This window comes from Rhododendron vialii, chromosome 4a (genome assembly GCF_030253575.1).
Source record: "Rhododendron vialii isolate Sample 1 chromosome 4a, ASM3025357v1".
NCBI lineage: Eukaryota > Viridiplantae > Streptophyta > Magnoliopsida > Ericales > Ericaceae > Rhododendron > Rhododendron vialii.
The window spans coordinates 14,835,426-14,858,067 of NC_080560.1; the positions used below are offsets into that span (position 1 = coordinate 14,835,426).

The 22,642-nt window shown below is 38.2% G+C and overlaps 3 protein-coding genes and 1 long non-coding RNA gene across 5 annotated transcripts; 1 reads left to right on the forward strand and 3 right to left on the reverse strand.

Moving 5' to 3' along the window:
* Positions 1-533: 533 nt before the first annotated feature.
* LOC131321720 (pentatricopeptide repeat-containing protein At2g06000-like) lies at positions 534-4,861 on the reverse strand. 2 transcript variants are annotated; one of them, XM_058352627.1, is made up of 2 exons: positions 2,835-4,861; positions 534-1,357 (listed from the first exon to the last, which is right to left on the reverse strand). In XM_058352627.1, exon 1 carries the CDS (start codon positions 4,643-4,645, stop codon positions 2,960-2,962), a length of 1,686 nt encoding a protein of 561 aa, XP_058208610.1. In that variant the 5' UTR covers positions 4,646-4,861; the 3' UTR covers positions 534-1,357; positions 2,835-2,959. The 2 variants fall into 2 exon arrangements, with proteins under 2 accessions (XP_058208610.1, XP_058208611.1); XM_058352628.1 differs by having other exon boundaries at positions 1,778-4,855.
* LOC131323718 (uncharacterized) lies at positions 671-1,263 on the reverse strand. The gene is made up of 2 exons (XM_058355563.1): positions 963-1,263; positions 671-906 (listed from the first exon to the last, which is right to left on the reverse strand). Exons 1-2 carry the CDS (start codon positions 1,261-1,263, stop codon positions 671-673), a joined length of 537 nt encoding a protein of 178 aa, XP_058211546.1.
* Positions 4,862-14,589: 9,728 nt separating the features above from the next.
* Positions 14,590-21,091, reverse strand: LOC131322342 (uncharacterized). Its single transcript, XM_058353644.1, has 7 exons — positions 20,929-21,091; positions 19,524-19,844; positions 19,246-19,439; positions 18,974-19,081; positions 16,632-18,448; positions 15,727-15,799; positions 14,590-14,898 (listed from the first exon to the last, which is right to left on the reverse strand). The coding sequence occupies exons 2-7, from the start codon at positions 19,609-19,611 to the stop codon at positions 14,743-14,745; spliced, it is 2,436 nt and encodes an 811-aa protein (XP_058209627.1). The 5' UTR covers positions 19,612-19,844; positions 20,929-21,091; the 3' UTR covers positions 14,590-14,742.
* On the forward strand, positions 14,905-17,704 carry LOC131322343 (uncharacterized). Its single transcript, XR_009198814.1, has 2 exons — positions 14,905-16,221; positions 16,309-17,704. It is a non-coding gene; the product is annotated as an uncharacterized LOC131322343 (long non-coding RNA).
* Positions 21,092-22,642: the final 1,551 nt, after the last annotated feature.

Sequence of the window (22,642 nt, forward strand, 5' to 3'; positions counted from 1 at the left end):
TTTGTGACCTTTGGATGTTTCCACTTAGAGAGAAACTATTAGAAGTTGAGTTGTTGAGTTGCAACCTATAAATTTGATCACTATAAGTTGTGCGTTGTCATAAAACGTAACAAGTTTGGTCACATGTAGGACCACTTTTAGTCGCAAGTACAACAAGCTTTTAGGCAGTACACAAGACAAATTCTTGTTCTAATTCTGTTTTCAGCAAAACAGACTTACCATCTGAACGAGGTTTATGATCTAAGTACTGTTATTTGTCCTACCTTCGATTCCACTGTTTCTGGGCGTCAATTCTACCTCTACAAGACATAATAAGAGAATCCCTTGTGGAGAGAGAGAGAGAGAGAGAGAGAGAGAGAGAGAGAGAGAGAGTTGCATCTCCGACATACATACGGAACTGAGAATTATTGATATCAGTTTTAGGCCCGAACAATAGTCAATCCAGTCTAGTATTCACAACCTTGCTATAAAGTAGAAATTGGGAAGTTAACAAAGAGGGGGCCTAATGCAAAATTATTTCGAGTTTGGAATAATTGGTAGAAAAGGAAATTTTTTGATTGAATTCACATATCGTGCCCTAACAAAGGAGCCCAAACACCTAATTCAATCCCATTACACTTCTATAAATGAGAAAATGGTTCTGATGGGATCAGTTATAAGTTTCATACTGTTAAATTGCATGGACACCATCTCTAAGTGCACCAAGTATGTCATCTGACGAATGCATATCTCCATCTGATAAAATCTCCTTCAACAACCCATTGGAATTTTGACGCTCGTGCTTCTTAGACTTGTCCATAAACCGATCATGAATCAAAAGCAACAGACTCCCCCATGAATACTGCCGCAGAATGGTAAGTGCATTTGGAGTCCGCGATCCCTTGTCAGGATCGTGGCAACCATTGTCTACAACACAAACATGAGCACAAAGTTCATCGAGAAAGTGTGTACCACAAGCCCACTGGTAGCAGCAATCTCATTCCCGCACAGAGGGACCAAATTGTTGGAAATAGATTGAGCTGTTTGGCTGCAGACCAAAAACGTGATAGGCTCCAAGAGAGAGAATGTGAATGGCCAGTTGGCGATGGTGGTGATCCTGGCTTGTGTTGTGACGCCCAAAAGACCTGTTTCCTTCTCATCTAACATTACAAGTGCCAAATCCGTTAAAGCTTTTCTTGCTCGACAAGACTGACCTTTGCCAATAGTCCTCTGACGAGAATTCAAGGCACAAAGAACAAATTCCAAGTGCTTCTGCCATGTCATATTTTCTCAATCCCATCACGAGTTGCATTACATATATCAAGGGCCTTAATGCTCTTCTCAAAGAATTCAGAAACCACATTCATTCATTGTGTACCTAGAAAGCAGAAGGAGATATTGACACCATCAATTCATGTCAATCAACTTAAAATAAAATCATCAAATTGTAAATAAATAGGAATGACGCCAACTCTCTTATATTCTTGGCTCGAGGAAGAATTTCAGTATTCTCTATAAACTTTATTGATTTTTCAGGTTATTTGTAAATCTGGCCAAGTCAGTACATGGGCAGCACCCCTTGGTGCTTTTTCTTTCCAATATATATCCCACGTTACCTATCAAAAATTTCTTCTTTTGATGGGTACTTTACCAATTCAAGTAAAATTAATGTTCTCGTTTCAATCCCTCCAGGCTCCAAACATGAACAACTGAAGTGTTTTAAATCAATAGTATTGCAGTGTAAATTCCACTTCTACATAGTCCAATGCAATAAGTATGATGATGAACAACAACAAACCAATCTGGAAGAGATCAGCACTTCCACTCCAAGATTTACATCAGTGGACTAGGCTTGTGATGTGAAGCTTCAAATGATCATGCAAAGGTCCAAATGGTTACATAAAGCCATGCACTTAGAGCCAAATTAAAAATTGTCATGGTACTACTCAACTGGAAACAATTTACTCTTCATTGAATATTTTGGTGCTCCTGCGAAACATAAACCATGATAATAAAAGACAGCCGTACTTAAATAATCAATTACAACAGGCAATAACATAGTTAAAGCATGTAATGTGTGGGATTGAAGGATACAGTACCTCACTACCTAACTTGACTTATTCAAGCAAGAGAATAAAGCAAATTATCTTCGCCTTGTGGTAAGTTTTGTCCAGCATAGCTTGAACAGTGGGGGTGATTTCTATATATCTAACAAAGATCCGATTATAATTTCCAATAAATAGACAGCGTCTTTGATTTTTTCATTCAGATTGGAAAACTTATTCCCATACGCGGAAAAAGATTACTCTCTTGATTTCAGTGAAATGAGTGTAACTTATCCACATGTTTTTTTTTCCTATGAGTGAAAAAATAGCACATGCTATGAAAGTCATTTAATGATTATGTATAAGTTTAGGGCTTGTTAACGACTCTTCATAGGGTGGGTTGTGGATCACTTTGCATCAACATTGCGAGGTAAGACACGTTTAGTTGATTTCTCCAGAATTTTTTTTTAAAATGCAAGGATTTTTGAATCAACAAGAATTATTTCGTGTGGTTATCTTGGGAGGAGTAAGCCAAACCATTTTCGACGCCATATGTACCTTCGTCCATTTCTTCCTCTTGCCTATATTTGTTATCCATTGACTTCCTTCTCCTCTTCCTAAACAATTGGTTACTTAAATAGAACTTAATTCTTTCCTAATCAAACTTGAGACTGTTGAACTACCTTGCCTCACATAATCATAACATCAACAAAAAAAAAACACATGCATATTTGCAACTAAAACACCACAATGAGAATTTCACAAGATAATCTTATGATCTCAACAAACAGACAATTACCAGACACTTACCGCTTGCTAACTCTTTGACGCCATGCATTGGAGGTATAGTTCTTATTTGAAGCATAGCAGTGGAAGGACCTCTAGCAATCGCCGGATCCACAAGACCAGATGCATCAGATAATCAACCATTTCAGTTAAGCAGCGACTGGAATGTCCATGTTTGTCCTAATTGGAATATTTCTCTGCAAAGATGACATCTCCAAGTTCAAGCCCTCCCATGCAGCTTGCTTTATCCTATAGGCTTCTTTAGGCATCCCTGCCTTCAAAAGGCAAGATATGAAAGAATTTACTGTGATTCTATCTGGGGCACACCCAACTTCCAACATCTTGGTAAAAATGGTCATTGCTTCCGACATTTTTCCTTTCATACAATGCCCAATAATAAGAATGGTGTATGTGAGTTTATCAGGATTGCATTTCTTTGCCTCCATCTCTGCAACAACTACATTTGCCTCAACCACATTACCAGCCTTACAAAGTCCATCAATCACAGGGTTGTAGATAAAGGGTTTAGGATCAATATCTTCCCTCAGTCTCAGTTGTCTCAATAGATCACGAGCCTCATTTATTCTATTCTTCTTGCACAAAGAATTGATAAGAATCGCAAAAGTATATACATTGGGAGCCAAGTTTCTCCCATTCATTTCATCCAAAAGCCTCAATCCCTGGTCCACCTTCCCACTCCGACAATAACCATCTATTAGAGATGTGAAGGTAACAACATCAGGAAGACAACCACAACAAAGCATCTTCTCATAAGTACTACGTGCCGATGACATGTCACCACTCTTGCCAAAACCGTCAATGAGGACATTAAAAGTAATCAAACTTGGTTTAACCCCGGAACTAATCATCTCCTCGTAAATACTTGAAGCCATCTCCATGTTACCTAACTTACAATAACCTGATATCACTGACGTATAAGTTACAACGTCTGGCGAAAACACATTCCCTGACTGAACTTCTCTCAATAACTCAAGACCTCTATCTGCCTCACCAACCCTAGACAACCCATTTATAAGTGCATTGAACGTTACAACATCAGGCGAACAACTGAAACTCCCCATATCATTGAATAGCTCAAAAGCCTTCTCCACCTCTCCTACTCTGCACAGACCTTGAATTGCAATATTGAATGTGCAAGTATCAGGACAGTACCGCTGCGATTTTAAAATACACCCGAAGAAGCTAACAGCCTCTTGTACCCGATTTCGCCTCACCAATAGAGTCAAAAGATTATTATACACAAAAGAACGAATCTCAACATTATCCAATTGAGCATGAGAAAGTAACTCTTTTGCAAAATCAAAGCTACCCGCATGCGCAAACGACGAAACCAATAACCCTAACACTGAACTATCAGGCAAGTACCCATCAGCCCTCATGTATTCATACACCAATTTAGCCAAATCATGAAAACCCATTTGACAAAGAGACCTTAGAAGCACATTATAAGTCGCAATCGAATGAGTTACATTCAAATTGAGCCTAGTGAACTGAAAGAAGTCGAATGCTAGCTTCCCATTACAGTGGTAACCATTTAGGCGTCTTATAACTTCGAATGCAATAGAAGGGCTAAGATTTTTACGGAGATAATCGGAATGAAACCCACTTAGAGAAGTCGTTGAGGATTGAATACAAAGAGTAGAAACAACCTTGACAAACCAAACATCAGAGTGATTTGAATGAGGAGCGTGATTGTAAAAACAGGCAATACCAATATCAGCCAGAGTCTTTGGATCCTTGTCTACTATGTGCAAAATGGGATTGAGAAATCGGTAAAAGGTACTTCTCGAGTGATTCGAGATGCAGAGTTGCATTATCTCCAATCACTGCTCGTTGGCATGGAGAAGATAAGTAAACAGTCGAGGAGTTGCATTAGAGTTAGGGTTAGGGATTTTTCTATGATTTTATTACGTACAGAACAATGGAGTACGAGGCGATTCCCCCTCAAACCCCCCTAACCCTAGCCGCCATCCGCCGCCGTCCATCGCCGCCCGCTCCGTAATCGTTTTCGGTAATTTTGGTTTGTTTTTTATCGCTGGGATTGACACTTGACAGCTCCTTTGGCAACCAAAATTGCTATCAGCAGAAAGTTAAAGGGTCCGCTCCTCTACTTCTCGCACCAGCTGAGCTGTGTTCCCAAATAATACGAAAACCCCCAAAATTCCAAAATTTTGAATCGGTGAGATCCCTTCTCTCTCGGATCAAAAAAAAAAAAAAAATCTCCTCTCTCTCTCTCAAAACACCAAAGATCGGTTTTGTTTGGTTGGGAGTTTAATTTTGATACTGGGTAGAGAGAGAAATAGGGTAATGATTGAAAATAGGGGTAATGATTAGAAAGAGATGAGAAATAATTGAAAAAATAGGGTAATAATTGGAGAAAGAAGTACGGTAATAATTTGAAAACAAAACTAAAACTAAAATGAAATGGGAACCGAACAAAGCCAAATCTTAGTTAAAATTCTTTCCACCTTAGGCACCATGCATTGCGGGCTCCACCGTGCATTTTTTTTTCAGTAATTTGAATCGTTCATCTTATAGGGTCCACATAATAATATATTGAGATAAAAAATTATATTTATCAAATATCGATAGGTATGTCAAAAATTAAATTTTAGTTTATAAAATAGACGGTTATGGATAGTTTGACTTTAAACTTATCTACTGTCAATTTTTTAATCCTATTCATGTTCGATAAAACTGATTTTTTGTGAAAATATACTACTCTGCGAGCCTTACAAAATAAAATGTTCACATTATTACACTATACATATGGTGGAGCCCACAATTGGTGGTGGAAAACTTGAGGTTTCTACCTAAGGTAGATAAAATTTACACTCAACACGATATCCTCTCTTCTCTCTCGACGCACCACCACTTACGGCACCCCTGGAGTTTATTTATAAAAAAATAGAGTGCCAAAATCAATTCTCACAATTTTAGACACCATATTTTGAACTTCTAGATTAGTTTATCTACGGTATTTGATTCCCCAACGATGAAGCAGATCAAGAGCACCCCGGGAATGTTAATGTGATTGAGCTTTGAGCAGCTAAACCCTTTTTAAACCCTTTAAACCTCAGCCAAAACCCTACCCGCATACACTGGTCCTTTGCCACGTGTCAGTCATTGATCAGCTTTGACCGTTGATCAGGCTTGGACCCACGCACGCAAGTCACCCACCAACGTATGCCGGTCAAACCTAGTCCCATCACCTTTATTCAACCATGATCACAAGACTTTTGGAGCACCCCAAGACTCTGTTTATTCATCCAGGGGATGTTCTCCCTCTTTCACACAACCCCCATCACCTTTCTTCCCTCATTTAATGAAGGAAGACTTATTTGCTAAGCAAACCAGCCTCTTTTAGTTGGTTACTGACCCTCTCTCACTCCATATATCCCCTATATATACCTCCCATACTCCTCATGCCAAAGGGTTACCAATTTGATAAGTGCTAAGAACCCTATTCCCTTTTGTTCATCCCTTTCTTGCAAAAGAAAAGTGTTAACAAAGTAACACAACTTCCATACTTGCACTACATTCCCATACACTCTCCATTCATCCTTCAAGCCATTACTCAAGCTCAAACTCTTCTAAACTCAAAAACAAAGGTATAATACTTTGGTAAAACTCTCTGTTCTGATCCCGGGGGGGGTAAGGCTGGTAATCAATACCGGTCCTGCCCCTAAAACTAGCAAGGTTTCAAAATCAGTACGCGTACGCCAGTCATGGCAGTACATGCAGAACTGACGTGGGGATCAATGTCTAGCTATTTTATGTCTTTCATTCAATATTCATCACCTTGAAGCATGTTAAAACCAGTTTACTATTTTCCTTTGGTAAAATTTCTAGTTGTAGTCTTCAATATTTATACTTGCTGTTATGGAATACCTCTGGGGTATACCAAGTTGTAACGCCCCGATTTTTGAAAATAAAGTCGGAGGTTTTAAATATTGATTTCTAAAAATTTATTGAATTAAAATTCAAAATCCAAACCGAATAATTCATCCTAAAGATTCATCTATTACAAACCATAGTAGGAATACTGAAATTAGTCTTTGTAGTAATAAACTAAACAAAATAATCGAGCCGTCTTCTAGGTTTGATACGGATCCCAAGCATATTCTGGCTCGACTCCCACCTCTGGATTCTCCTCTGCATAGAATTGCTCACTTTCGGGATTCTGTGTCTCTACCTGATTTTCTGCAAAATCTGGCACAGAAGCCAGGCAATCCGTACCTGAGTGAAATAGTTCACCCCGTAGTATAATCCAATCCAACTACCCCTCTTACTTTACAGATAGCAAGCAGCAGGATAAATATAGTACGAAGGAGTAAACAGAGATTTCCCACATAAATTGATTTATTACTATCCATTATTCCTTTGTGTGATCTAAGATCCCTCCGCGAGATCTTTCCTCCCCAACCGCTAGCCATGCTCGGTCCCATGAGATCACTTCCCTTTGCTGTCGCAGATACATCTAAGTTATGTACCGAGTATGCATCCCAATAACTACAACAAGAGGAAAGCTTATCATGCCTGAATCACAACTAGGGTTCGCCTATCTTATACACCACCTCACAAATCACTTCACAATCATCACTGGACACCCGTCAGTCTATCAATTTATCACTGGACACCCGCCAGTTTTATTTTCATCAATTTATCACAGGTGTTTTATCACTGGACACCCGCCAGTTTTATTTTCATCACAATCATCCAAAATCCACCTGCAGGCAATCTAAAAATAAAAACTTTTCAGTTTATCCATTATCTAGCATCGTCTAGATGAATTCTATTTCGCAATACCACCCCATGTCTCTAAGGTCCAATCTAGCACTCAAATCAAGTATCAATGCAATATACAACAAATCAATAGTAATTAAAACAATTAATAAACAATGTAATCACGCAACTTATTATGAACGGGCCGTTGCCCTTAATCTTGTATAGTCACAATGTCAATAATAAAGTAAGCGTTTTAAAAGAAATTAAAAGGAAAATTTTCTGGGCTCTTATTAATTAATTATAAGATAATAGATTAATTAAAAACTAATTAAATACATTAATTAGATAAAAATATTGAAATATTTATCATGACCTAAATAAGAGTCCTAAAGGTCCTACGCAACCAGTTGAGTGCCAAAAGTTGAATTCGGAGGGTCGCGGATTTATTTTAAATAAAAAGATTAATAAAAGTTGTCAAAAGTAAAATAAATGGATAATAAATTATTTAATAAATAAGATAGGTCGAGGTTAACAAAATTTTATCTTTGGAAGGTAGGGAGTTTAAATAAAATTAGTCGAGAATTTGTAATAAGGTTTATAAGGTCGTAAGGTAATTTTAATTGGAAACACCGTAAAAATAATGATAAATAGTAAATTAAATAAAAAAATATGAAATTAACAAGATAACATCTTTGAGGTGTGAGGAATCAAGGAAAAATAGTTTGGGTGTTAAAAATATTATTTGGAAGGTCGCAAATATTTTTCGTTTGTAAACTTTGATCGATAACGAATAAATAATTTAGTAAATAGATAATTAAATAAAAAAAATATGATCTTAAAAAGTTATGATCTTTGAGATGTGAAAAGTCTAGAAAAAATAGTTTGGGGGTCAAAAATAGTGTTCGGGATGTCGCAAAACACTTTCGAACCAAAACAGTACATAACACAAGGTTGGACCAGTTAACCATGCGGCTGGGGCCTCCACCGCAACCTTGGCTCTGGTTCTTGCGGCTGCAAGGTTGAACGCAGGTTTCGTTTTTTTGTCTTTTCGTCACGGTTTTGATGCATGGGTCCATTTAGGGCATTGGGTTAGGCTTAAAAACACTTAATATACTTAGAGAAGTGTTTGGAAGGGATTATAATACATTGATTTGGATCGAATTGATTTTAGAACGAAACTTGAACATGTCTTAGAACCCAAAAAGTGCAAAGCCAAGCACTAGACAAGTGGCTCAAGCTGGTGTACCGCAGTGGTTTACCCACATATGCTAGTCTAACCCAGACGAATGGCTGGCCATTGTATGGTAGTTAGGCCTTGACATTTGTTTTATCCCCCACATTGTTTATGGAGTGTTCTATTCCTTTGTTGGCCTCTCAGCCCCTTTCAAACTGCTTAGAATTATATATTATCTGTAATATAGACTGTTTGGTTTGCTTTAGGTGTACACTGGTCATTTCCAAAGTCCAAAGGGTTGAAAAAAAGAGCTGTGGGTTTAAGCTTACTGGCATGCGCGAGTTATGAAATGGTGTACGCAAGTTAAAACAACGTGTAGTGATAGTGCATGCTGATTTCTTCTTGCACATGTCACTCCAAATCAGTGACTTCTAATATGTTTAAAACTCCCACATGAGTCTGTTTTTATCATATACTAATTGTTTCAATAAAGTGAGCATGCCATTTTATCACATCCTGTCAATATGTTACAATTTTAATCCCCTTTAATTGTTTCCCTGCCGTAATTGGCTAAAAATCGATTAATGAGAGAGAATCAATTGTTTTACAAATATCCGAGTAGAGACCGATCTCCAGATTGGGCGAGAGGGGTGCCTTAAAACCCTTCTTCTCTAGTAACCTGACTCCCAAACCTCAGATATCAACGTGACGACGGACCAGTCTACGCCTTTTCAAAATCAAACAACGTGACAAAAACGTTTCAAGTTCGCCGCGCTAAATTGAGTGACTCTGAATTGAGCGTTTCGCCGCGCTTTCCAAAAGGGTACACCCGATTTTACAAACATCAGACTTTTAGGGGCGTGTGCCCACAACAATTATAATTATTTTTTTTTTCGTAATAGAAGGTTTACAGGGTGTCTCGGGTCAGTTTGCTCGTATCTCAAATTAATCTCTATAACTCTTCCCACGTCTTTTTCAAACGCGCCCCTACCACCACCGATGTGCACCCCAAACCAACGCACCTCCACTATCTCTTCTCTCTCATAGGTATCTCTCTCACTTTCCTCTCCATTAATTTACATTTGATGTTATTTTATTTTTAAATTAGGATTTTTTTTTTGGCAGATTTCATAAAATTAGGGCTTTTTAGGAGGTCGATGTGTTATTAAATCAAAATGAATCCATAAAATAGAAGATTTTGAGTAATATGAATGAATTTGGTTGTGAGATGAGCTAATCCCCTCTTTTAGAGCGGGTGAAAATGTGGGGCAATATTTTGTTTAGATTGAAGGCATTGGTTCACAAAGTGTTTAAACATGGAGTTGTTGTCGTTCTCTGTGCGTAAAAGAGGGGTTAAACATTGAAGTTCTTTGTTGTTTCTTGATGTCTGGTTGATTGGTTAATAATTGGGTCTACAACATTCATGGGACTGCTGCCTGTAGTTTTTGGCTCATATCGCTCCAGTCGGGCTCCAATCTCCGCTTGGTTGGAGTGGTGTGTTTCAGTGATGGTTCCATTCAGTGTTCTTTGTAGTTTTAGCCTTCAAATTTTGTGGGTTTTGTTTCTTTTTTCTTTTTGGGTGGATACAATTTTATTTTCAGGATATGCAATTGTCTCTTCTGAAGAAGAAGAAGAAGAAGTGCAAGTCTCTTTTGATAGGATATGCAATTGTTTTCACGAGCTACTATTTTGTTATTTTAATGCCTTTATGTAGTGATGTATCTGTGTTTACATATTGTTTTGAGATGATCCGAGCAGGCTCAAATCCATATGTTCGTGGATAGAGTTTTCCAGTTTTAAGTTGCATCACCAGAAGAATAAGCTTGGATAAGAGCCACTGGCCTTGGCTCTGGTTACCATTCTTGCTTAAAGAGCACAACTTTAACTTAATGCCGGTTACTCTACCATCCGGCTATTGATGTTTGATCTTAGCCTTCCATTTTTTTGGATACTTTTGAGGATGTAATTTATGAGTATTCCGGCTAAGCCTAAGATCGATTGTTCTTATTCCTAGGTGTCTGAACTGCTTCTAAGTGAGGAATCAAGTGTTGGTGGGATGTCATGGTGCCTGCTTCGCAAATTCAAAAAGATGGAAAAGTGCTCTCTTAATGGCATCGTATCGTGTCCTAATGCTGGCTACTGGGATGTTATAGTTTTTGGAGATGTAACCATATTTAGTAGTTTGAGAGAATGATTTCATAAATTTCATCTTCTTTCGTTATATGTATGGTGTTCAATATTCTTTTGTGTATTGTGGCAGCATGTTGCCATGTGAGAGCAGCTACCTTTTTTCCTTTGACTATCCATCTAGTGCATATTTGTGGCACGACTCTTGCACTCTGTAGGGAATTGCGAAATATAATTTGCTGAATGTATATACATTGATTGGGGAATATAACAAGAAGGGCATTGATTTCTTTCTTATTTCTTTCAAATGCTCTTTCATACTCTCTCACTCACTCACACACACCTTTATTATACTTGTTTTTGGTGTAAGTTGCTTTGAAATTAATATTCTTTCATGTTCTAGAAATGGCAAGAAAACAAGACTATTATGTGGGTGCGGCACACAACACCAACCGGGCAAGTACAATTTCCTCCAATGTTGGAATTTGCTACTGGAAGTTCAAGTGAAACAAAAAATGAAGTTGGAACTTGGAAGTTCAAGTGAAACGAAAAGAATGTGGTGGTGTTGTATTGTCATTCATTTTCTCCTTGGTCATGTATTTGCTTAATATCAGTCATGATTTGCTAATGTAATGTTATGACAATATGTAGTTGTTAAAAGTTGAAACTTGTTACCCTTTTTGGAATATCAAGTTGTAGTGTGGTGGTGGAACCATGATTTTGTGTAGCTTGGGAGCATATATGACATGGTGTTGCAATTGTTGTAGATCTCTTTCTTCTATAATTGCCATAGTATTGTGTTTGTAATTGCAATTTGTGGACTCATATTGTGGATGTGAGTCCTCGCTTTATTCGGTTGTTTCTGAGGTTTTGGTTTGTGAGTCTTGGCTTTGCTTGTGTATTAGGTTTTGGTTTGTGGAACTGCCTGATGTGCTGCTTTCTCAGTCTTTGGAAATTGATGGGGTATTTTTGGCAGCAACTTTTGCATGGAAAACTCAAGCAAACTCGGTACAATCAATGCATAGTGAACTGTTACTTGAAGTAACTTTTGCTGGATTACAAGTCCTGCCTGAACGAAGTAGTAATTTGTTGTTTGGCCCCTGGTGGCTGGGAAATTATGATTGCCTAGTATCACAGTTGATGAGTTCTTATATTGGGAGCTCTGGAATGTATTAAGACCAAACTCTGAACTCAAATCATGTCCATATATCCATTACCCCACCAATTTCCAAAGACTGAGATATATCCATTACCCCATCAGTATGGAAAACTCAAGCAAACTCAGTACAATCAAGTTTGACTATGGAAAGTAATGCGAAGTAAAGAACATATCCGTGGTGACTGTTAGCAAATTACAAATGAAAAAAGGAAGGTCGAGTAGATCATATTTCAGAGTTGCATTTGTCCTCAAGTCGAACAAATCACATTTCAGCTTCTTTTTTTTCTCTTCTAATTACTTAATACATGCGTCCTTGGAGTGCTATATGTTTATGGGCTAAGATAGATACTGATATAGCTATAGTACACAACACGATACGAATACGCCGACACGACACGATACGGATACGCCGGCACAACACGATACAAATACAGGACACGACACGATGCGGATACGCCAATACAATGCGGATATGCCGACACGACACGGATACGCCGACACAACATGCCGTCTTTCTCCTTTCTCTAATGTCCCATCCCCATAGCACCGTGAACAAAAACTAGCAAGGTTACGATAACTCAAAAAGCAAGTACCAAGGTAGACCAAAGGAAAACTAATGACAAGAATTGCTACCCGGCTTTGCAACCTAGGTTTGCTCTACACCTACAACTATGGCACTAGCTAGTAAGTTAAGAATGTAGACACATAAGAAAAAATCCCAAAATACACAAAAGAACTTAACATAAGCATCCATTAATACCATCTCAGTCATCCTCTTTTTTTCTCTGAACAGCCAAAAAGTATTCATTAACTCAACAATGAATAATGGGGGAAGGAGAGAAAGATCTCCTCTCCAAACCCAAGCCAGATGGCAAAAATCGAACCTTAGCACACTCTATCTCCTTTACATAAAAACAGGATAGTCTAAAGACTCTAAACCCTCCCACCCCAGCATGAACCGAGCAAAACAAAATCACCTCGACAAAGAAAGCTCGAAAGCCTACACGCCCCTGATCAAAACTGAAAACAACCATCACTGTCTTTATATTTTGAATCTGATACACGAAATCAAGAGTTGGACAACTACTTGAATTAACTCATTGCTTGATCCAATTTAGCCTAACAATTGGTTCAGAAGAAATAATTTGTTCATTTTAAATTTTAATAGTAGCTCGGGTGAGTTCAGGACTTCACGCTATATTTTTTTTGTCTTACGTATTTGTCTTGTACTTGAACTCGCTTTGTAAAGTGGGGAAACTGACCTCTTCTATAAATTCTTTTTCCTTTTTTTGAAAAGGCATTTTGTGGAAGGGAGAAAAATGGACAATTTTGTCAACCGCGCTTGAGCCCATCACAGATCCCATTTGCATGATTTTCTACTTTCATTTCTCAGGTCCCGATATATAATCATTCACGGGGAAAAAATTCGGTAAGGTTAACCATGTCAAAGTTAATATTTTCAAGGTAAGGTTAGCCGTGTCGAAGTTATTTTCAAGTCTGGCTACAATGCCTCCCAAGGTGGTTTTGGTGCATTGTGCCCCCCAAATTTTATGACCATTGGATGTTTCCATTTAGAGGTCAACTATTAGAAGTGGAGCTGCAACCTATAAATTTGATCACTTTAAGCTGTGCATAGTCATAAAACGTAGCAAGTTTGGTCACATGTAAGACCATTTTCAGTCGTACTTACAACAAGCTTTTAGGTAGTATGCGAGACAAATTCTTGTTCTAATTCTGTTTTCAGCAAAACAGACTGAACATTTGAATGTGGTTGAAGAGGTTTATTATCTAAGGACTGTTATGTGTCCTGCTTTTGATTCCACTGTTTCTGGGCGTCAATTCTACCTCTACGAGACATAATAAAGAGAATACCTTGTGGTGTTATTCCACTGCTCACGCAATTGTTTAGCCATCAACTCAAAACGAACTTGGATGCTACGCTAGTGATTGTGAAAGAAGTGGAACTGGAACTACCTTAAGGACTTGAGGTGTGTAGTTCTACTTGTAAATAAAACGGGTCAGAACTCTAATTCCACGTCAGAGCCAAGTGAGAGAGAGAGAGAGAGAGAGAGAGAGAGAGAGAGAGAGAGGGAGGCTTGCATCTACGACATACATATGGAGCTGAGAGCTAGTGATACAGGTTTTAGGCCCGAACAAAACGTACAAGCCTGCACCAGTCGATACAGTCTAGTATTCACCACCTTGCTATAAAGTAGAAATTGGGAAAACATATGATATGATGGTGACGTTATGGACACGAGAATGCGAGAAATGAAGTCAACCCATTTTTGACACGCCAGTCTGCCTTAGACTGCTTGGATTCAGTTGAATCAACTGTTTCCAAGATAACTAATAAGCAAAATGAAAGCACCATTACTGATCCATCTATCACCACAAAAGTAGTCATCCGAAAGTGAGTATTGAGAGATTATTCGGTGCACTTGGGGCATGGTAGGTGGGAGCTCCAACTTCCTCCTCACCACACATTTGTGTGGAGCTCACCACAAAGTCTGGTGAGCCGACACAATGGGCACTGAATAATTTTACTTGAATATTGTACCCATTCAGAATTATGATGTTCCATCTTGTGATTTGATTACCTACCACTTGAGTTTTAAGTACAGAAAGCAAAAAGACAAGTAACTTCCATAAAAATGGAGTTTGGAAGGCATAGCGAAAACCAGAGTACATTGACAAGTGCAGCTGATGAAACAGATAAAACTTCACTTTGACTTCGGGCTTCCTTTGCAAATGTTCCTCCATTTGTCTTTGAGGTCTATTGTGGTCCGACCTTTCTGAAACACATCACTTCCAAACTCCAGAATCCTCTTCCATGGGATATTTCTGTCATGAATGCTTGAAAATTTCCTCATACCATCCTGCAATAGTAGTGACGGTAGTAAACGCAAAGGAATATTCCAAGACTAGTATGTAAAAGAAAGAAAGGTGCCAGAATAATAAAACAGAAAATTGTGCTGATTCATTTACTCCAAGCTAAATGCCATAAATGTGGGATCCCAGAAAAAATTCAGCCCCACAATTGGACTGGAGGCAGTTGTAGAGGAAAATTTCAGCCCCACAACTTTTTCACTCTACGTTCAAGCAAAGTTCCCTTACTAACTCCTTTGCACTTAAGTGCTTCCAGATGCTATCAAGGCTGAGAATCAATAGGTCTCCTGAAGCATGAAATATCTGCCTCGAAGTCAATTGGAAGTGAGAGGAGAGGCCCAACAAGGCTCATATATCACCTTGGGTAATACTTTCACACGATTATACCAGTTGTGGGCCAGGCTCTAACAAGGTCCAAGAGTACTGTGGCATTTCTTCTTGTGCCAAAGATGGACTGGGTACCGATCAAAAAAAGAAGAAGAGAGATCCAGAAACAAAAAATGGTCATCCTGGGGATTATAGCAAGGCTGAAAGAAATGCTTTGGTGCAATTTTTAACTCCGACTTAGATTTGGGTGCTCCAGATAGAGGCAAATGTCACAATTTTTATCTAGAAAACCATGATATTTGAAAAGTCTGAGGTCAAAGAAAGTTTCAGCCTCCCTCCGCTCATTCAGTCATTCTTGAAGATTACATGATTGCAATGTCCAACATACACAAAGTTCTATATGACAACATTTACTGCAGTAATAACCTATGATGACAAAAGAAATACATACGTCGTGCCCTTGCATAGAAATAAATGCAAAATGCAAGTACCTTTAGTATCTCCTCCTCTGCGGATGTCCATGAGACTTTCTTTCGCCTCAACTGAGGAATTGCTGGGTAGGTGCTACAAATGTTTTATCACTCGTCAATCATGATTTCAGTTCCAAACAGAATATCAGATTATTCAAAAGACCAACTGCATACATGAGGATGGAACAGAACAAGCTGTTGCAGAACATGCTAAACTTCTACCAGAAAAGTTAATTTAAAAAAAAAAAAAAATCAATCATTTAACAGCAAATTGTCAATTAAGAAGAAAAGGAAGACGACTTAAGTGTTTGGTTGATCAATGGAGAAAACAGTCAGCTTAACAACCATAACAGTACCCATGTAATCCCCAATTGATGGGGGGTATGGGCAAGGAGGACCGGAGATAGACCTAACCTTTGGCAATATATGCACAAAGTGACTGGCTCAAAAACTTTAACCCTAAAATAGCAACCCCCCTATATCTCCAAAAATCGAGAAGTCAAGAAATATTATATTGTGGAATCATGCCCCCAAATCAAAGCCGGAAGCCTTCAAAGCTATTCGGGTTTGACCCTAGAGGATATTTTATGTATGCAATTCCAGTTGTTTAGCTTTGGGATTTAATTTATATTTTGCTTTGCATGTTGTCCGTTTTGGTAGCTCCCATTGTTAAGAGTTTGCCTATAAATAGGCTCATTGTATTGAAATAATCAGGTTTTGATGAATGGAGAATTTTATATCATCTCGGGTGGACACCTATACTCCCTTTAGGTGCGGATTCCAAGAATTATGGCCCTCAGGTGCAGATGCCTGGGTTTCTTTCTTTTTCTTCACTCTATTTTTTCTACTTAATTTAATTGTTCTGCATCAGCATAGATATACAGGTACAAAACGCTCCTTTCATCAATCAATACTAGAAAACTTACTACTGCTTTTCTTGCTTGTCACGGCGTCGGCGTTCTATGCGGTAATTAGAAGTGGCCTTATCATTTTCTTCTTCAGAACTTTCCCCTACATCGACTTTTGATAGACGAGCAGCACGTCGGTTTGGATTAGCAATAGGTTGTTGTAAAACTTCCTTTTGCATTTCATCTTCACCATGGCCCTTGGTCTCATGGCCACTCTCTCTATCTCTGCAAGTTGAATTATCATCGCCACGATCGCAACCACTCCCTTCTTCAATCTGTTGTTCCTCTAACGCACTTCCAGATTGGCACTGTGGGCCCAATTTCCCTCCCTCTCTCTCTCCGTCTGGTAAAGCACCTAGTGTTCCATCATCTGCTATGGTCACACCTTCTTCTTGACAAGGTAGACCATCATTAACCTTTGACACCGAAGGTTCCATTTGTTTCTTATCATCTATATCTCCCCTATGTTGAGTACTATTGACTTTGTTTACATGGTTTTCATTACAGTTAGCTTGAGTGTTTCCATTCGCATTCTCATCTAGAATGAACTGATTTTGCTCGGGCACCAGAAATCTCTTAGTATGTTTATCCACCCGATGTCCATTCTCCAATCCAATAAAAACTGCAAGCTCGTTCCTCGCTAAGGCAGCCTTTTTCTTGATTTCAAGGTACTCCGAAATTGCATGAGAATATGCACAGAAAGGGCAGTAAAACTTCCCACTGTTATCAAAACTGGGTGCAGAGCCCAAGCAGCTCTGATGAACCACTAACGGACAAGCGCTTCCACTGCAAACCAACAGCTGACCACCTTTATTACACTTCATACAAAGATTAAGCTCTGTACAGTCAGCTGTTGCCAAAGAGTCCTGACTGATTGAGCATTGAGAGCTCAAGAACTTACGTTTTTCCAGGGCAACATCAATCTTCTCGTCCTGATAGCCATCGCTATCGCTGGACATTTCTCGTCTAGGATTATGCTCCCTCTCATCTCTGGCATCATCAGGAATATCTTTTAGGTGGGTTCCATCTAAGAGCGGCACACAGTTAGATGTATTGATTTGGGTATTTCCACACTTATCTCTGCATTCATCACCATGATTATTCTGTTGAGTTTCATACAACGGTGAGGCCGTTGATGTTCCCATTTCAGCACATTGCTTGCCATTATCCTTGGCCTCATTAACAGGTAGGTCCCGCTGCGTTCCATCTCCACGTGAATCTTCAGGCACTGCCTCATTATTACAAGAATTTTGTGGATAATTAAGCAGTAATCCTGAAGCATCTTCACCATCCCTTTGCCCATGCCTCTTTGATGCAACATAGTGATCATGACAATCTTCTGAGAATGTGCTTTCTTGTGACCCTCTTACATGAGATGATTTGGCCAAGTCACAGCCATCCCTTATAAGCTGTTGTCCATTTCTTCTCAATAAATCATCGGACAATTCATTTTCGATTGCAGGAACACAATTCTGACCAACAGCCTGGCCAGTAAAAGTGGCATCCTGTTTAAGCTTCTTGGAATTATGCAAATGGGAGTCAGACCCATCGTCCATACTGATACCATCCTCATAGGATTTTGCAGCCAGATCTTCAGTATCTAAGTCACTTCTATTCCTCTTAGAAGATAACAAAGTGGTGTTAGCCGCATCTTCTTGCAAGAAGCCATCAACATTTTCAGGGGTTGGAGAGGTTAAGTTCCCTCTGGCAACTGGATTGAGATCACCATCATCCATGGGAATTCTGTTTCCAGACTGATTGCTAAGTGACAATCCACTGCTTTCTGTCAAGGATGCAAGAATTGGATGGTTTCCTTCAAGAATTGCATTCTTCAGCTGTTTCGTCAAAAGCACCATTGGCCAGATCACTAAAACAAGAGTGTTGCTATATGTACCGACCACGGGGAGGGAAAACGTACCGACGGCCGCCGGCGGGCCGTCTCCGGCCACCGGACGGCCGATCCGAGCCGTTCAAAAATTCTAAAAAATAAAACCGAGGGGGTCAACGCGGGAATCAAGGGCATCCGAGGTGTTTAGGGTGCTTGATCAAAGCACCCTTTTTTCGTGTATATATGTACATATATACACGAAAAAAGGGTGCTTTGATCAAGCACCCTAAACACCTCGGATGCCCTTGATTCCCGCGTTGACCCCCTCGGTTTTATTTTTTAGAATTTTTGAACGGCTCGGATCGGCCGTCCGGTGGCCGGAGACGGCCCGCCGGCGGCCGTCGGTACGTTTTCTCTCCCCCAATGGTCGGTACTCATAGATTTTTCGCTAAAACAAAATAAGCTATAAAAATTCTTATGTTCCTTTTACTTCTCTCAAATTTATGCATCAATGAAACAGATTCCTTTCTACCTGTAGTAAAGTGCATTTTGGCAAGGAAGCTCTCTTATGCATAATAAAGGTCTGGACATCCCATTTCAACATCTCTGGTTCATCCATTCTCAGATTCGAAGCAGACGTCTGACAAGTACAAGCATATTATATTCCGGATAAACAAATTGTTCATATAAGAGAAACGTAATTAAGCTCATGAAATACTCAACAATCCAGTTGTTCCATACTCAATTTGTCTCAAAAATTTAACACGAAAAAGTGAAGATAACATAAACAACAAGGGATACTACCTCATGCACTATATCTCGAAGTACATCTTCACACTGCTTTGATGGATCCAGCTCCATTTTGGATTCTACGGCGGAACCACCATTTTTGCTTCCAGATTGCCTATCAAAAAAACTCTCCAAAATTCTTAAGGAGACCATTTCTCTGGCATTTTCCCCCAAATCGTCAGAGATTTCTGGAGTCCTTTTAACCAAATCTGATAAAACAAGAAACATTAACATCGAAACCAAATACTTAGTACCAAGGAAAGACAAGACATTAACCAAAACCCAACAAGTACCCAACAGAATAGATGCATCCAGTTGCTTGAAGCTTGCCAGAGCTTCAATGACCCAAATCCATGGAAGAGTTGACACAGAAGCAGCCATGAAAACCACAGTTTCAGAAGTTTCTGGAACCAAAGATTTGTTTGTGCTACTTATTCTTTCATTGTATCAGTGGGCTTCAATTGATCATATTGCCAGAAGTGGACTCAATTCATCTGAATTTGCAGAAAGGGTTAACGACCTTTATGTCCTAGAACCTGTGCTGCTAAATTTCTACCTTTAAGTGGGTTAGTGGCCATGCTCAGCAGTGCTAGCGGGCAGCATCAAAGTAAAACCTGGACAAGCAAATACATCGACAATTTCAACACATCACAAGGATTACACATGGAATCAGCAGAGACTAAATAAAGAAAACTAAAGCTAAAACATCGAAAAATCTAATCTGGAAATCGACACCAGAATAGAATTATCTGCCTTGCGAACTTAGATTTTTATTTTTATTTTCAAACGGTTAGAAAATACAAATATCAGAATTACATGAAACTGGAAACAACTCTACAATCACCATAAGTCCAACCCAACTACTAGCCCCATTAAGGAAGAGAAACAATCCCAAACAATTCTGCAATCACTATAAACCAAACCCAACCACAAGCCCCATTAGGGAGACAATAATCCCAACAAATACAAAGAAAAGAACTCTTGACCTCCTAGTGAGATGCAAAAGAGCTGGCCAACTGAGCTAGCCCAGTTGTCAACTTAGACGTTCAATAAGTGAACTATTACCAAAAAAAAATAATGCTGATCTTTATGCTCTAAACCGTAACCTCTAAACCTAAACCCTTTCCAATAGTACTAAGCAATATAATCCGGAAGAATTCTTGATGACCAAGTACTAAAGGCGTGCTAAACTTGCAGAACTAGAGACATAGAAAACTAACTAATTCATTAGGCTTTTGATACTGTAGCACACCAAGAAAATGACTTTCATAAGGAGCCTTTCCTCCGGCTTTAACTGGGCGCCGCTAGTTGACGGTGGGGCCAGAGAAACATGGAAATACTAAATTTTGGATTTCTCATTGAGAAACATGGAAATACTAAATCCAGAAAAACTAGAAGGAACCCGAAAACGAATAAATTCAGCGTTACACTACCACTAAAAAAATGGAAATACTAAATTTTGGATTCTACCAGAGACCCAAAGGAATTGTATCCCAATGAGAAACCCATCACGGTATTGTTTCCCTCAATGAAATTAATTAAACTGCTTCCAAAAAAAACCCATTTCAATTAAACCCAGAAAACAAAATTATATTACAGGGAAAAAGAAAAGAGAAGGGAATTCGGTCAATCCTGTGCGAATTGAAACCTATAAGAGTTCAAAAATCAAGGCAGATGGTAGTGTAAGGGTGCACTCACTGATCGGAATGAGTCGCCTGGGTCGAGAGAGAGAGAGTGAGAGAGAGAGAGAGATTTTGGAGCGATGGGTACATAAACGGGTCGAGTTGATTGTTCAATCAGGGCGATCGGGTCTCCAATTTTTTGGACAATTTACACTGATCACCCTGACGTTTGGCAACAATACAGCGATCCCAACAGTTTGAGAAAGTTACATCATACTCCCTTAGATTTTATAGGGCGTAAGACTTAGGGCTTGTTTGGCAAAATAAGTCAAATGGCTTATTTTTTTGTTCTTATTTAAAAAAAAATCGTCTTTGTTAGATTTTTACCGATATTTCGAGGATTATTGTTTCTTCATGATGAGATGAATTTAAAAAGAAAAAAATTACGAACAAAACTCAATTTTTTTTGAACAAAGACAAAAAAATTGGCTTATTGACTTATTTTTATCTTTATTTTAAAAAATTGGGTTTTAATCGTAATTTTTTCCTTTGTAGATTTGTCTCGTTATGAAGAAGCAATAATTCTCAAAAAAACGGTAAAAAACTAACAAATGTGATTTTTTTTAATAAGGACAAAAAAATAAGTCATTCGGCTTATTTTGCCAAATGGCCCCTTAGACTACATTCCGCTAAGCTTTTTGGGCTTTTGTTCTTATTTAAAAAAATCGCATTTCTTAGTTTTGCGTCAAAATTTTGTGAATTATTGATTTGTTTTGACGAAAGAAATCGGAAAAGTAAGTTTTTTTTTTTTATACCTTTTACCCAAATATTTTTAAAAATATTCAAGGTAAAGCCCCAAAAAAACCATTTTAATTATTTGGTAAATATCTTAAATATATTTAATCTGATTTACTTTTCTATTCCAACTTTGATAGTGATAAAACATTGTCATTAACCTGTGCATATAGTAGCACATCATTTTAAAATGATTAAAAAAAACAAAAACAAATTTGTGCATAGCACAACTTTTATGATAGCAATAAACAAGAAGAAAGCAACCACATAACCTCTGAAAAGATCTTTATCATTTTTTTTTTAATTGTTGCTGTCATTCGTGCTGTTTTTTTTTAGTTAGATGTTAAATAAGACCTACATATATAGTACTAATAAAAAATCAAAAAATCAAAAAATCAAAACTTGACTTTTATATGCTTACTCATATCTTCGTAATGATGATTTCATTTACTGTTCAATCTCACGTGTGTAGGGTGTCGACGATATAAGTGCATTGCAGTCCATATAATGATGACAATCATACTTGCCATGTTGATCAATTTGGAAAATAATACCATATGTTTCTCAAATCATACAGTATTATTTTTAATTTGTACTTGTATTAATTGGATAATAGATGAATTCTTCCCGTACATTACACCCAATTTTCCTAGTAGAAATAGAAATGTAATACAGTAATGTGCATTTTTACTATCATCAATAATTAATTTTGGAAATTTTTTATAAATGGTCCCTCTAGTTTGCATGAATTTTTATTTTCGTCCCTCTAGTATTAATTGTGTTACTTTTAGTCCTATAATTTGCATTCTGTCTCAATTTCATCCCTCTCGCTTACGGCGTTAATGAAACAAACGAAATTGGAGGACAAAATTGTCATTTCTCCTCATAGAGGGACTAAATTGAGATTTCATGCAAACTAGAGGGACTATTTCTATAATTTTATTTTTTACTTTTTTTTTTAAATAAATTTAAAATACATCATATATAATATATTT

Bases quoted from the DNA above. Each gene is read 5' to 3' on its own strand.
- LOC131323718 (XM_058355563.1), bottom strand. From the start codon at position 1,263: ATGACATGGCAGAAGCACTTGGAATTTGTTCTTTGTGCCTTGAATTCT. The intron at 907-962 runs GTGGGCTTGTGG...TTTGTGTTGTAG, and splicing joins GAATGAGATTGCTGCTACCA to ACAATGGTTGCCACGATCCT.
- LOC131321720 (XM_058352627.1), bottom strand. From the start codon at position 4,645: ATGCAACTCTGCATCTCGAATCACTCGAGAAGTACCTTTTACCGATTT.
- LOC131322342 (XM_058353644.1), bottom strand. From the start codon at position 19,611: ATGGCTGCTTCTGTGTCAACTCTTCCATGGATTTGGGTCATTGAAGCT. The intron at 19,440-19,523 runs GTACTTGTTGGG...TTGTTTTATCAG, and splicing joins GGATGCATCTATTCTGTTGG to ATTTGGTTAAAAGGACTCCA. The intron at 18,449-18,973 runs GTAGAAAGGAAT...TTGACGAAACAG, and splicing joins CAAAATGCACTTTACTACAG to CTGAAGAATGCAATTCTTGA.